Source organism: Mugil cephalus, chromosome 22 (assembly GCF_022458985.1).
Source record: "Mugil cephalus isolate CIBA_MC_2020 chromosome 22, CIBA_Mcephalus_1.1, whole genome shotgun sequence".
Taxonomy (NCBI): domain Eukaryota; kingdom Metazoa; phylum Chordata; class Actinopteri; order Mugiliformes; family Mugilidae; genus Mugil; species Mugil cephalus.
The window spans coordinates 13,788,943-13,804,063 of NC_061791.1; the positions used below are offsets into that span (position 1 = coordinate 13,788,943).

A 15,121-nucleotide genomic window follows, 5' to 3' on the forward strand; every position below is an offset into this window, starting at 1 on the left:
TTCCGGCTGCCGTTGCCAAAATAAAACTCAAGCTTATCGGCCACTCCTACAGAAACATTACACCGCACCGGAAATTAACGCGTTAGCTTTTAATTTGTGAATCTAACTTACCTAACTTCCTGGTTCACTGTACTAATCTCCATAATCTTGACGATACTTATTTCCGCCCAGTATGTTTTTTTACAGCGGCTGTTTTCATTGGTCGCGCCCCCGGCAAAAGGAGATTGGTTGCGTGATAAACGTCAACAAATTAGACGCTACTGTATCTGCTGTATTTTGAAATATTGCTCGTTACACGCAAATTTTGTCACGCAACATTTTCCTACTCACGAGTACATGTTGTTCTCAGCAACGTTAGCCACTGTTGCCCGTTGTCACAAACGTTTAAAAGCATTTATAGACGTTTATGACCGCGTTTAAGTGGCGCGTGACATATTTTTTTAGTAGTTGGTCCTCGCGCACATTTGCATGTTTTATGCTACGTTAGTTAACGTTAGCTTCTTAGCGTAACATTAAGCTAATTATACACTCTAATACACACAAACAATAGCTTTGTTGTTTACACACTCACTGCGGTTACATATTATATTTTATCTAGTAACCTCAGCCGTTTAAAATGAATTGGGTCGGTGGTTCTAGGTAAGACAATATTACGCAGTTAGCTGACGTGCTAGGTTGATGTTGGCTTAAAAAAGTTTACTCGACGATAAATATGTAAACACTTGCATTGCAGGAACCGTTTAGTGATGAGGAATGATGCGAAAAAACAAAGGGTGAGGCTGCCACACAAAACTTCACGTAAAAATGTACCGCTCGTCCTCCCCAGCTGGTTATTATCGTGTGTCTTTTTGACCTAGGAGTTTTTTGAAAAGAGAAAAATGCAACAGAAACTGAAAAACCTGGGAATAAGTCTGCCGACGTCCTCCCCGGGAGACGGTGGTTCTGCTAGTATGGACCTGATGACTTTATTTATGGTCAATCAGATTGCTGCTAAGAAAGCATGTAAAGGTGAGACTGACATCCAGGCCCCTAACGTTATGGCGAAGACAATATTTTAATAGGAGATGCTACAAAGCAAGACATGGACGTCAGCCTGTTGGAATAATGTTTTGTTGTAGAACAAATCAGATCTAGAGTACATTACTAAATTATATATTCGTGATCTTGCTCTTATGGATTCCCCTCAATCTTTATTTATATACTTTTCATACAAAGTGTACCACAAAGTGCTTTATACAATAATCCCACCTGCACCCACTTCCCCTTTAACACAGACACACATATACAAACACAGACACACAATTTAATAATCTTTGAAGCACTACAAATAAGAACAGCATTCATTAAAACAAGACCTGTGGAGACACTATCGTATATACGTCTCACTGTGTACCCGGTAATGGCAAATGATGTTGGTGTTCGTGTTTTCAGATCCTCCTAAAGTAGCGGTTTTTGGCAGCTGTAAAAGAGGATCCAAGCATAAGAGAAATGAGCCCATAGTTCTCCCGATGAGCCCCTGTTCCCCGTCCCAACTGAGTCTGGTTGAGAGTCAGCCTCACTACAGGTAAAGATGGAGTGTTGGTATTTTAAGTGAAAAGGTTATCCAACATTCATTGTTTTTTTTTCTACGATATTATCTAGTGTTCAGGGGATCAGAAAAAGAAAAACTGTCATTCCTCAAGGGTTCAAGTGTCGGCAGGTAAGTTCAACTATTGTTACCTTTATTCTTAGGACTTACTGAGTATGAACAAATAAGGCTTTCAATAAAAATGATAAATCGCCCCTTTTCCTCTAAGCTGTCGCCAGTGCTGGAGTCGGCTCTCTCAGATAGTGGATCTGACTACTGCCAACCCATAACTGACCCTGTTGGCCCTTTCTCCTCCACCCCATCAGCCTCTTCTTCAGGCCGAGGTTGAGAGTAGTTTAACGAAACAAACACTACTAAAATAGCACCACAACATGTCTTATAGAATGACCAAATAAATCTGATTTCCACAGGAATGTTCCCCCTGCAGCTGGATTTACAGAAGCAACAACCGCCACCCCATTTCTCCCCTGCACCCTGGGACAAGTCACTTCTAGAGCAGGCTAAGGTAGAGAAGAAGAAGTGCATTTATTACACAAACACGTTTTGCTGACTACGGTGTTGTTGTTAAACAGGTTGTTAAAGATGTTGTTTATGGCAAAATATCGTTCAACCAACCAGAATCCTGTTGATCTCACAGTGAGATTGTGATCAGGTTAAAAAGTATGTTTATGTGTCAGGTATGTACAATTCATGTATTGCAAGTGTCACCTGATGGAAGCTTTTGTTTTGTGTGTATTTAGTTTATGTTCATTAAAATGATGAATCTGGATGTATTATTTATAAAACTTGTAAAGTATTTTAGACTAGTTTGTGAACATGGGGCGACATCTGCTGTTGTCGGGATTACGGACTAATTTCAAATTAGGTGCTAATATGATTTTATTTAGTTTCAGCCTTTCTCCCAGCCAAGAGTTATGACGGACACTACCCCTTGGTCCTGTGGAACCAACAAACCCTTCTTCAAACTGAGGACCCCGACAGCGGCGCGTGTCCTCTTTGGAAGTCCAGAACAACAGTAAGATAAAAAATTAAATTTAGTCAGGTTTTTTTCAGTTCTTGATTTACTCACGTCATCGCAGTAAATCAGAGGAGAGAGAGGCCGCGAGACATGCAGCCCCCTTCCCCCTCAGCCAACCAGAGGACACAGAGCCCCTGATGGACTTCACGTTCAGCCAGTCCGGAGCTAAAGAGCCGTTTCAGGAGGACGTCTTCAGTGGATTTAGCCATGAAGACTGTGAAAGTGAAGGTGAGCACTATTTAAAACATTTACATAAACACTTTATTTGTTCTTCCAGTTAACGGTACATTTAATTTCAGCTTCTCGTTTTGCGAGTGCAAAATCTAAAATATACCTCACAGACAAAACACCAATCAGATCTTCAACGCCGCAGTAAGTGATCAAACTATTCACCATCATCATCGTGTAATATGCTCTGCATTAGTTTTCATGTTGGCTTCTCTCTGTTGTCAGAACTGTGCCTGACCCCGAGTGCATGGGAATGGAGGTAAGCTACGAATGTTGGTCTGGTACTGCCACCACGTGGTGAAATTAATAACTACAACCGAACTAAGAAAAATAATGAGCAACTAAAAGTAGATGCATGACAAAGTGTAACCAGGTTCTCCACTCGTCATGAGCCGTAACACAAAGCTTGAAACGTTTTTTGTCCTGACGGGAGTATACACACCTCTGCAGCTGCTGCTTACATTTATGATGTCTTCTTCACAGCTCTCCAACTGTACTGACACGAGTTTTTGTAAGTTTCCGAAGCCTCAGCCTTCCTGTTTCATGTGTATGTGTTGGAGGAATAACAAGAAAACTGAATAGACGTCTTTAATCCCGCAGCATGTCTTGGACACAACTCTGGGCCGAGGAATGGCCTCGACGATTCACCAAGTTACCCCTGTAGTAGAGGCTGCCTTAGTTCAGACTCAAATGATGTAAGTTAAACCGGGAAGTGTTGTCTCCTCATCTTGTAAATATATTAATAGATTGAATTACTCTGCCATTAAACACACAGTCTTATCTGTAGACCAGGTTGTCCCACAGGGCTCACTCGGATCCTTCAACTTGTCAACTCGTCAAAACGTTCTCTTGCTGCTGAATATATCTGACAGGTGCCATGAGAACGAGATAACCAGTGATCAGCACCTGATCACTAAAAATAAACACTGTAGAATTTCCTTTGCTATAGCTTTGCCTTAGATGGATTGTTACACATGGAAGAAAGTCTCTTTAAAAGTCAAACATGAACTTTGCTGTTTTTTCTCGTTTATTGTGTATTAGGATGAAGAATGCTGTCAGCCGTGTCTCCAGGCCTGCGTTTCCTGTAGGGATTGTGCCTGTAGTGCAGATACTCTAAACACAAACGACGGCTTCCAGAGGAATCTGGAACAAACACAATCCAGGCCTCTCAGTCCACTAATAAAACCCAAAGTGAACTTCAAAGATGAACAAAAAGTTTTGGAGAACACGGCTAGCCCACATAGAGTCTGCGAAAGTAAAGGCCACGATGATAAAAGCAGCACAGCTCAGTTTTTATCCCCTCAGACTTCGAGCTCGAAACTGTGCGACTGCAAGAAAACATCCACAGAAACTCAAGACGCGGGAACTCAGACGGCAGACAGCCCCGCAGCGGAGACGCGCGACGCTTCGACTCAGTGCGGCTTTGTTTCAGACAGCGGGACCGAAGCTCCCGGGTTCAGCTTTTATCTGCCAAATGTTGACATGTCAGAACAGCGTCTCGCCACGGGGAGGCAGATTGATGCTGCCACGGAGCCAGACGCACTCGCGCAAGAGTCGAGGAGTGAAGGGAGCATGAAGACACGGAAGCCTGGTTCCCTGTCAGACAGCAACAAATTCACTGCCGCCAACTGTGGCAGAGTGACCCCGCAGCGGCACGCAAACCCCTTTCCAGACGTCTCGAGCGAGACTGTTAGCGGAGGTAACGCACGGATGGGAAATATTCTGCTTCTCGTCTGCGTTACAGGGAGCTGCTTTGTTAAATGGCCATTTTCCTGCTCTCCGGTTTCTAATTTAGGTAATGAGAATGGAAAGAGCCGAGATGAGCGAGGGCACCGTGAGAACGGCCCTCTGATGAAAGACCCATCTGCCACCAGAGTTAACGGACTCTCAGAGGAGGCAGAGACGTTACAAGAAATAGCCGACATTTTGATCCTGCTGAAGCAGAGGAAGAACGAAGGATGATGGAAAGAAGGTAGACGAATGAATGAAACAAGAATTAGTCTTTTCATTTAATTTTTTTGTTTTAATGCAGTAAAACCACACAAGTCACAGTGCTTGTTCTCAATGTATCAGAATAAAGCACCACAGCCTCACTTAATTGATTCATAAGTTTATTTCTTTCCTCATATACATAAGAGTTCATGAAGATATTTATCTTTATATAATATAAACTCTAGCAAAACATTTACAGCTTGAACAATAATCAAATATACTATACATCACTCTTTTTTTATTTTTATTTTTCTTGTTCCTTGTAAACACACGTAATTGGTTCACATACAAAAGAATTGCAACCATTTGACCATAAACACATTAAACACCCCCCGCGGTGGTAAGAGGAGTCAGAGTTAAGGGCCGAACACCACGTTATCCTCGACACGGCGCTGCCTCAGAACAATCACGTTAAATATTTGGTCGACACGAGTTTTCATTACACAGTCAGTGGACAGCTTAATGTGCGCGCGTGTTCATGTGTAATAATACTTTTAAGTACAAAACTACTTTGTGTGGGTTTAAGACAACTCATCCGGGAGCAAAGTAAAAGAAAAGAAAATGGCACATTTCGGATTACAGTTGGTTATTTTACTCCTCCTTTCAGTCCCGTCTCCATCAGATGTAAAGTTTAGCTCAATTCAGGGATGGACTAACGCTGCGTTATAACGTAGAAAGGTTTGTCATCTCAGGATGTTTCTCATCATTCCCGAACATGATGTGACCTGGATGTTTCAAACCCGTAACTACAAATTACAGGAGCTTTACAGCGTTACTGCTGATCATATTCAAAACCATGTCATATGTTTTTTGAGTTGACTTTTTGGTACTTTTGTGCTATGCGTTGTTTGAAATCATTTCAGACCAGTTTCAAGGAAGTTTAGTCAATCATAAAATGCATGCAAGGATTTGGAAAATGATCAGCGTTTATAGAATAGAATGATTTGTAAATAAAGAGTTGGCCTTTTAAAGCTTTTTTTTTTTTTTTTAAATCATCATGTACATTGACAGTTTTCCACATGAGGGTGCTAGTCTGCTACACGGTTATAGTCATTTATGAGAGTGCTATGGCGCTATCTCCTTTTATACATCTCATTTGTCATAAGCTACGTTTACATGGACGCTCGTATTCCACTAATAATGTGAACAACTACCAAACCAGAATAAAACTGACTCATGTAACCACCTCAAACAGAACGGACTGTCCTGACGGGGAGGAATCTGCGGACTGAAAGGACCGCGGCGGTTTTTGAAAAGATGGATAAAGCGGGAATCAAATTCAGTCGGGCTGAAGTATCGTCCGTGAAAACGTAGCCATTGTGACGACTTGAAAATACCAAAATTGTAACAATACTTCATCCAAAAATCTTAAAACGTTAGCGCATCCCTGCATACTCACTACATTGTGCCATGGCGGCTGAAGGGCAACTTCTTATTTCAAAACTTTAGGAAAAAGCAGAAATAAACCTTAGCAGTCTATGTTGGGCTAAGACCCAGAGATTATCCTTGTTCCGCCACGAGAAACCCGTTCACTGGGCACAGTAGCAAGTTATTTTGTTGCACACTTTCAAACATTTGTCGCTACACAGAAGCCTACTTGCATTTAACTAACAGGTTTTAACCTCACACAGTTTTTACAAAACAACATAGCCAAATTACGCTAAACCCTACGCCTCAACTGTTGACACAAGAACCACATAAATGATATGCTCTGCCATTTGTACATAAGGCTATGGAGGAAGACGAAAAACAGGCATAAAATCATGTTCAAAAAACACAACATTTCATCACAGGTGAAATGAGAATATGCACAAATAAATTAAAAAAAAAAAAAAAGCTATGCAGACCTACGGGGAATGTGACTGAAAAAAATGGCCATTAGGCACCTTCACAATACACAGGCACTAATATTATAAGTTAGAACTAATTAAATACTCAAAAATCTTTACTTTACTGCTACAGATAGAACAGACTGGTTGGTCTTTGCTGGACATTACAGTTCATGAGCAGTATATCCAGAAACAACACATTGGTTCATAGCGTAGGTTTTTTCGCAAACATCGTGACGCGTGGCGGTCATTGTCGTTAGTAGCACGCTGACTGCATTTTCGTAGAGGCAACTAAGCAAGACGTTTGAGAAATTAGCTATGCCGAAGAAATTTAGATCAAATCAAACATTTTAAATAAATAAATAAATAAATATACAAACCACAGCAAGAGAACTTACAGTTCTTTCAGTGCTACTACAGTGGTAAGTGGTTTTATTTAGGCACCCACTGACAATACGAGTTAAACTGTAACAATACACTGTGCATCTCTGGTGATTGCTTTTTCATAAAAAATATATCAAGACCGAGCACGAACTGAAGACCGCCATTATAAGGGAACTGACACCGGTGTGCTATGCTACAAGCCGAAACGACATTTAACTGAGACGCGTCTCATACAGAAAGGCATAAATGGTACTATAGAGCAACAACAAGTTAATGTCAGGTCAACAGAAGTTTTCGTGGACGCACGAACCACACGTACTGCACCTTTTTCATTTGGTGTTCTAAATGAAATGCATCTTTCTATATTTTATGGACAACATCATATATGTTATTTAGACTACAAATGTACAAAATGTAGGGGCGTTTTCCTTGACAGAGGACGAGTCCCTTATATTTTGTATATTCCGTATTTTAAACAGTCATGCTTCCTGTCCAAGTCTCCCCCCAAAGGAGACGCTGTCTTTATTGGATTTATGTTATGCCTGTGTGTGACCAAGCCAAAGTTGTTGACTTCTGTAAATATATTTGCAGACGTGGTTAATCATGGTTAATCGAAAACATTCGTACTCTTGCCAAAGCATCACGTTTTGTCTGGGTTTCTCGCAGTGACTGATTTGAAGGTGAGCTAACTCGTGTTACAGACAGAAGCACAAGGTCTTTTAAAATGTAATTCTCAACCTCACAGTGAGGCTAACCAGTGGCTCCTCACATCATAAATTAAGGAAATATATTACAGACCTGACCACTCTGCGTGTTTCAGCAACGACAAAACATCTAGAGTGACACCATCCATGCTAAAGCTCTCCCTAGTCGACGTCCGATGCGTCGTTGTCCGATAGGTGGTAGTTTGAACCTTTGACCCGGATGTACTCGACCTGCCGGCCCTCGTCTGAATCCGTAGCCCCGCACGAACACAGCTGGTTCTCGAACAGCGCCTCGATCTCTTCCAGGCGACGAGCTTTGGTTTCCGGCAGGCAGCCGTAGATGAAGACAAAACCCAACAACGCCATGCTGGAGTAGAGGAAGAAAGCTCCTGAGAAGACAAAGAACACTGTCACTGAGGACGGACACCCACAAAGACAGCAAACGCAACGCCACAACTTTCATGACTCGCTTTTTATAGTTTAGCTCGTTGTCATTCACTGCCAGAGAAAGAATCGCCAATGGTGACAGCGGATCCCGCGGGCAGCTAGTGTTGGATGTTGGCTGCCCACACGCTTTTACAGGGATGAGTCCCCTGTCAAAGTGGCATTACGGAATAAAATAACTACACAACAAAACAAATGCACCAAGAAATTAGCATTCTAAGAGAGTGACAGAAGTTTAATGAGATTTGCTGGCTATGCAGATCTCCATTTTCTCCCTGTCAAAGCAGAACGGAATTTTCAAGTCACAACCAAGCGTGCGTTACGCTGAATAACATTTCTATGACAACATTACTCTGTTATTCCAGTTCTGACACCGGTTTATGTTCCTGGTGAGTGATCGCCACGGACCAGATGAACGGGAGAATGACTCAAATCGATAATTAACCCGCTGCATCTCAGGATGCCTCCGCAATCACCCCTGATGGATCGATCACCAGCTCCACAAAAGGTCAGTTCCTTCCTGTCTGAGGAGAAACCTGCTGTTGAGACACACTGACTGAGGACGTATGGAAGAGGGCTGGAAAAAAAATCGTTCGGCTATTAACTGCTGGTCTTGACGTAAGGCAAAGACGAACAGATGTGCGCAGTGACGTGAGTCAGGATAGACGGAACTCCTCGAAGTAATTGGCTTTGCTTTGAATTTTTAAGCTGCAACTGACCATAGTAGGTGAAGTACTGAGCCAGGTGGAGGAAGGTGAGAGACACCAGGATGTTGAATGTCCAATTGACTCCGGCGGCGCAGGCGTTCCCTGTGCTCCTCGCCCAGAGAGGATAGATCTCCGAGTTGATGGTCCATGGCATTGGACCAAGGCCTGGGAGAGAGAAATGAGAGCTGAGCCCTGGCGGATCTTTTTATCAGGAGATATAAGACATGTCATAAACACCGAAGACCGATGGAGAAATAAAATTGCACTCGTGCGTGTGCAGTCTTTGGCCTGTAAATGGATGTGTTAGTAGTCCTTCAAAGCTCCAATATACAACTCTTACAAAGTAGTAGAGAACAGTGTCCTGAATGACTGTTTTTTGCCTGATGATTTTTAGAATACCAATTAAGAAAAGCTTGGAATGTCAAAAAAGGCGAAAGGAACCCTTCAAAAATCCTTCACCAACCAATCTGGACTCCGGACTTCTACAACACAAGGTGGAAACCCTCTCGTATGACTACAGCCAGGACTCAGTCAAACACACAGTAAGACCTAGCTGAAATTGAACCACAGTGTATATTCACGCTATGTTCAAAAGCAGCCAACTGAGGTTACCTGGAGCAAAAGCAGCCAGATAGAGCACCAGGCCTAGTAGAACCAGCCAGGAGTACGAGGTGGGACAGTAGTTGTAGGCCCAGTAGGTCTGATCTTTCATCAGGGTGGAGTTGGAGCATCTGGAGGAGGAAGGCACACTCACTGGCTTTTATAAATCACCCTTGAAAGTGGATGCATGGTGTTCGTATTGTAGCCCTGCGCTGTCAAAACGGCATCCTTAACACATGCACAAAACTCACTGTGCGTCCTGTGACTCACCTGCCCCACGCTGCGTGCTCGGTGGAGGCCTTATTGACTGGCACACAGGAGGAGGTGAGGAGGGCCGAGGCGTTCTCCCGATAACAGAAGCCACATCCAGGGTCCAGCATGCACGGCTCGCACAGCCTGCACGCCAAACAGCAGACACGACTCACATTTGCCGTAACTTCTACGAATACAATCGATCACTGCATGCCGTTACTTCGCCTTTCTTTTTTTTTTTTTTGCCCGTAGAAAATAGATAAAAACATTTTAAGTTTAGCTTTGAGTCAGGGATGAACTGTTTACGACTTCCCCAGAAGGAGCTATTGTACAACAGATTTTCAGCCCTCTAATTGAGACTTGCCTCATTAGCCAAATTAAATTAATGTTTGAGATGTTCCCATGTACGGGAAGTAATCAGTCAAAATTAACAGCTAAATACAAATGATGCGGGACTCACTATGATGCATCTTTTTCCTAGCTTGTCCCTTTGTTATACATGTGTTAATTAAAGAGTATCCCCTCATGTTCCGTAATAATTTCTATGATTAGTACTTCACATGTAGGAAGATTTAAAAGCTGACGTGCTAAAACTTTCAATAGGGCATCCTATATTTTCTATCCAGGTTCATCAGGTTTAATCTTGTAGTGCCCGAAGAAGCCAAAAGGAACATGAGTTTTGTTTCAAGAGCAGCTTTTCAGTGTGGAGGGCACCTTCCTGTAATTACACACCGAGGTCAAGGACTGAAATAACACAATGTGTTTGCAGAAAAGAACGTAGGACGGTGGGGAGGGAGACGCTACAGTTCAGATTCAAATGATGCTATGCAAAAATATCTGCAATATAAAAATATGCTGTTAAGTATTGCAAAACAACAGATGATCTGTCCTGATTGTAGTTACATAAAGTGTGCCACGCCTGTGGTAAAAATCTGTTCCTTCTCCAGCAATTAAGAAAAAACAAAACAACAACACAAACTGCATCAGTAATAAGCAGCAACCTCAGGGGCTGAAAAATGAAATCAACATGGAGGTGCCACAAACTGCAGCTCTGTAAATGGGTAACTTACATGTAACTCACTTGTTTAAACTATAACTAAAATATGCATAATTAGAGGCATAGCTGCTTTAAATTACATCCTAAAAGGTCGCTAGTGGTCTTCCTCAGCATCGCCCACCCACCTCAGCTACATTCACAGTCCACCTCAATCAATTTTTTAATTCGCTGTGAGTCAGATGGAGCCACCACACTGAGCTTCAATACCACTCTTCAGGAACCCGTCATTATACTACTGAAAATTAGGGATTTCAAACCCAGAGCATTAATAACACATTAACGCAAATTCCCTATAACGCTGTTAATTTTTTAAACGTGAAATTAATGGAGGCATGTTATGCTATTCCTGATTTCCTGTAGTTTGGGAAATCAGGAAGTGACCAAAGCAGCAATAACGCTGTGAAAGCAAGCAGAATGTTATGTGGTCGTGGTAAATCATTTTACCCTGGGGAGGGGTAGATCAAAACAAACAAGCAGAAATGGATAAAGAAACAGAGTAATAGAAACTTGAAATGTTGATGCACGCTTACTGTGGAATTCATGCGATTAATCGCGATTAAATATTTTAATCTATTGTCATTATTATTGAAAACATTAAAAATAGACTGTGTTTTCTACACATTTCTACAAATCTGATTCAATTAACCTATACACAGTTGAACTGGTGATTTTGCAGACTTTCCTTTATTCCACACTAAAGAGTTGTGAATGATGTTTTTTTTAGGCAGGAACTGAACTCAAACAGTTCACGCTGGCTGTCCATATAGTCAAGATCTTACAATACATCGTTAAACGGGACGTCCCATCCACAATAAGCACAAGAGGTCAGTGTTGGTTCTGGTGCTCTGTAGAAGCTGCTGTGGTCCGTAAAGAGATCTGTAGGCTCGTGTAAATCCATACCAGTGAGGTAAAAGCACTCGTGTCGTCAAATTACCCCGGCGTTTCTGTCTATGTGCTGGTTATAGTATGTGGGAGCTGGGCAGTGAGTCCATTAGGCGTTGTTTTGTTGTGAAAGACCATTGTTACTCATGAGCTTCAAATCGTGGCCATGTAAGTGAGAGTAAATGGGCACACATAGGCATCTGTATGAAAAGACACTGTGTTTTTGAGTGCCTTTGCCCTTTGTTGCTAATGGAGACAATGAAGTGAATTGCAGCTGGTTTTGGATAGGGATGATAAGTCATGCAGGCATGAAATACTAATATTTACACTCATTTCCATGGCAACCCTTCCCTTTATTCAGTCAATATAATAAATCAGTCACAGGTCAAGGTACAGAGTACTGCCTAGTTTGTGAATAACAAGAAGATGTAGTAACTATTATAATGTCATTACTTTGTTCAGTGATGAGCTGTGGAGGGATTACAAGATTAAATTCAGCAATTGCATGGCGGTTAATGAGAGTTGGCGCTTGAAGAAGGGCTACTAGTTTGGCCGCGCTACACGTTAGCAAGCTTAGCTTGGAGGGTTTATGTGGAAGGGGTAAATCTATAGATAGACTAGGGTTAGATGACAACTAGTAATTCAAACTGCTTTTTTTTTAATGCTACGAAATAAAGTCACATACTCTAAATACTTTTTTCATCACCTTCAACTAATTTGCCAATTGCTGACAGTGGCGCTGATTTTGACCCCAAGTCTGTCATATTATGAGATCTGTGTTAATATCTGTGAGAAAAGCAGCAAGAACTTCACCACAAATATCCTTCAAGGACAGTTTTATCCTGACACTGGAAAATGCCGAGTGCTTTTACAAAGAACAGAAGTGCTCTAAAGTGTACAATAGTTTTCATATTCTTAGTCTAAATCCTGAACACTGAATCACTCCATCTAAACATTGGACATCTCTGTTTCCCCTCATTTCTTTGTGATGGTAATTAACAGTGGGAGTGATTTTAGGGCTCAAACAAAGATCTCCACTCACGCCTACCTCCTGCATCCGTTTGAGGTCCTGAGCAGTTTATAACAGTCTTTATTTAGACCTAACTTCAGGATATGTGGGATAATTGCGTTGTAATTGCTTTGGCGGGGTGATCAGTGACTCTTGATTTGCAGCAGAGGAGCCAGATTTTCTCTTCTGTGTGTTTACTCACTGGTACTTGGAGCAGGTAGAGTTGGCCATGGTGGGGTCCAACGGATGGACGGTGACAGGAGGACTGTGCTGGGCAGCCATCAGAAAACCAACGGCCAACAGGCTCAAGCTCAAACACGTACCTGTCGGGAAGGAACACACAATACGTACAGTAATAGTTATCGGTGTCTTCCCCTGGCATGGCACTTTTGGTCTAGCGCATTCTCAAGTTTCACCTATGATGCTGCCCAAGGTGAGCTTCCTGCGCCCCACTCTCTCCACCAGCCACACTCCCAGCAGCGTAAACAGGAAGTTGCTGAGGGTGGTGAGTCCGGCCAACCAGATCGCCAGTCTGTCGTCACGCACTCCAGACATCTGCAGGATGGTGGCGCTGTAGTACCTAAGTGACACAAAAGAAAAAGTTTGTTTTGTCTAAAAATGGAAAATGAGTCCAACCACCACAATATTGAAGAACACATTATATCTTATAGTGTTTATATTCTGTTGTTCTGTTTTGGCATTGGTTACCAATGAGAACGGACTCTTGAGACAACACAACTAAGTATAAAAGTTTCTAAAAGATTGTTTAAAGCTGAAGAGCAGAACTTCAAGCCCTTGAGTTTTTAAAATCTGATCCCCTCAGTATTCCCTCAGGAGGCACGCATTTCACATACACTCACGATGACAGGACTGCCAGAGCTGAAGAAGGGCAAAGTTATGAATGTAACTATGGTTCTATGAATTTTGGATGGCCACCACAGAGGAATTAGATATGCCCATGCTCCAAATAAAAAGAAACTTCTATCAGAGGATGGTTAGTAAAAATAATTTATGTACAAGTGCTGTCAGGAAGATTCAATGCTGGGCTAGCTGTTTCCCTCTGTTTCCAGATGCTGTGCTAAGCTAAGCTAAGCTAAAAACAACAACCAAAAACTGTACAACAACCGCCAGCGTTGGTATTAGCGTAACATCTGCATTGTGAAAACCCCGTTCACAGAAATACTCCAGTGCGAAGAATATTAAACACAACAACAAATAAATAAATGTCCCCATTTACCAGCAAACCAACCGCCTCCCTCTTCTTAAGAGACGACCACTCATCCGCCAATCACAGCCTCTCTTGAGCACCACTCATCATGAGACTGTTAGCGATCAGCTATAAATAACCTCTTTCGGCGGCTCTTCCTCTCTCATACAGCATAATTAAACCTGCGCCTCTTGGCTCCACGTTGCTCCATGTAGGCAGATTACCTCCAATCATCATCAACGAGGCTCTTAACATGCTGCGGTCAACAATACAGACACCTGCACGGGGTCCATTTCCCACTTCGGTTCTTATTTGTGTCACTCAGACAGAGGGAACTAAACACGGGCGAGCATGTGGAACGATCACCACGCAAACACACGCACCTGCAATGAGCCTATGCAGGATGTGATTATAGGAATGATGCTTGATGGGCGGGGGGGGGGGGCACTTTCAGCCACAATGTCCACACGCACACTGTGTGTATAAACACATACAGTAGACAAAGACGCAAAAGCCCTCAGAGACTCCAACACAAGTACAAAGAAGGTGGCGCTCGTTAAAGGAAAAGCCAAAATAAAGCGTCTCCCGCTTTGTCTGCCTCTCGGTCTCTCCGTAGGCAACGTGGAATTAGCATTCTGCTTTCCATCTCTTCAAAAGCGTCGTTATCTCTCTCATGTTCTCTCTCTCTCCTGCCCTTCTCTCTCCCCCTCTTTCCCAAAACAAAGACATCCAATTGAGGGATTTGCATAATAACACTTTACTTTTCTGCCATGTCATACCCAGTCAGACAGAACGAGAAGAGAAAGAGAAATGAGATGGTGTAGAAGCTTGTCCTACAAGGTCTATGAGGGGGTGAAAGGTATACAGCGGTGTGAGAAAGCGTTGGCGCCCTTCCTGATTTCTCATTCTTTTGCCTATTTGTAACACTTAAATGTTTCAGATCGTCAAACGTAGTGCAGTTTTTAAATTAAGGTTTTTATTATTAAAGGGGCCTAATAACTGATTAGGCCGCCCTTAGCAGCAACAACTGCGATCACCACCACTTTAGTTTCTTAATTCAGCCACATTGGAGGTGTTTTCCAGCACGAACCACCCTTTTTTAAAGTTCACGCCACTGCATCTCAGTAGGATTCAGGTCAGGACTCGGAGTAGACCACTCCAAAGTCTCTCGGGGTAATTGTGGTCGGCCGGGCGGCCACTCCTGCAAAGGTTCACCACCG

At 42.6% G+C, this 15,121-nt stretch overlaps 2 protein-coding genes across 3 annotated transcripts in view; one reads left to right on the forward strand and one right to left on the reverse strand.

Moving 5' to 3' along the window:
- The first annotated feature begins 144 nt into the window (after positions 1–144).
- On the forward strand, positions 145–4,932 carry LOC124999784. Of its 2 annotated transcripts, XM_047574833.1 has the most exons (15): positions 145–639; positions 734–773; positions 858–1,008; positions 1,432–1,564; positions 1,642–1,699; positions 1,797–1,911; positions 1,999–2,093; positions 2,476–2,603; positions 2,668–2,834; positions 2,906–2,978; positions 3,060–3,093; positions 3,318–3,345; positions 3,435–3,529; positions 3,876–4,533; positions 4,630–4,932. In XM_047574833.1, exons 1-15 carry the CDS (start codon positions 617–619, stop codon positions 4,794–4,796), a joined length of 1,965 nt encoding a protein of 654 aa, XP_047430789.1. In that variant the 5' UTR covers positions 145–616; the 3' UTR covers positions 4,797–4,932. The 2 variants fall into 2 exon arrangements, with proteins under 2 accessions (XP_047430789.1, XP_047430787.1); XM_047574831.1 differs by having other exon boundaries at positions 3,876–4,932.
- The window catches only part of LOC124999785 (proton myo-inositol cotransporter-like), a 76,333-nt gene continuing 66,144 nt past the window's right edge, over positions 4,933–15,121 (reverse strand). Inside the window, exons 6-11 of the mRNA XM_047574834.1 lie at positions 13,111–13,274; positions 12,897–13,017; positions 9,765–9,890; positions 9,507–9,625; positions 8,907–9,059; positions 4,933–8,132 (exon numbers count right to left, since the gene is read on the reverse strand). Of these exons, the coding sequence (XP_047430790.1) occupies positions 7,906–8,132; positions 8,907–9,059; positions 9,507–9,625; positions 9,765–9,890; positions 12,897–13,017; positions 13,111–13,274 (910 nt within the window). The 3' untranslated portion in view covers positions 4,933–7,905. The remainder of the gene's footprint in view (positions 8,133–8,906; positions 9,060–9,506; positions 9,626–9,764; positions 9,891–12,896; positions 13,018–13,110; positions 13,275–15,121) is intronic.

Bases quoted from the DNA above. Each gene is read 5' to 3' on its own strand.
- LOC124999784 (XM_047574831.1), top strand. From the start codon at position 617: ATGAATTGGGTCGGTGGTTCTAG. The intron at 1,565-1,641 runs GTAAAGATGGAG...GATATTATCTAG, and splicing joins GAGAGTCAGCCTCACTACAG to TGTTCAGGGGATCAGAAAAA. The intron at 2,979-3,059 runs GTAAGTGATCAA...CTCTGTTGTCAG, and splicing joins ATCAGATCTTCAACGCCGCA to AACTGTGCCTGACCCCGAGT.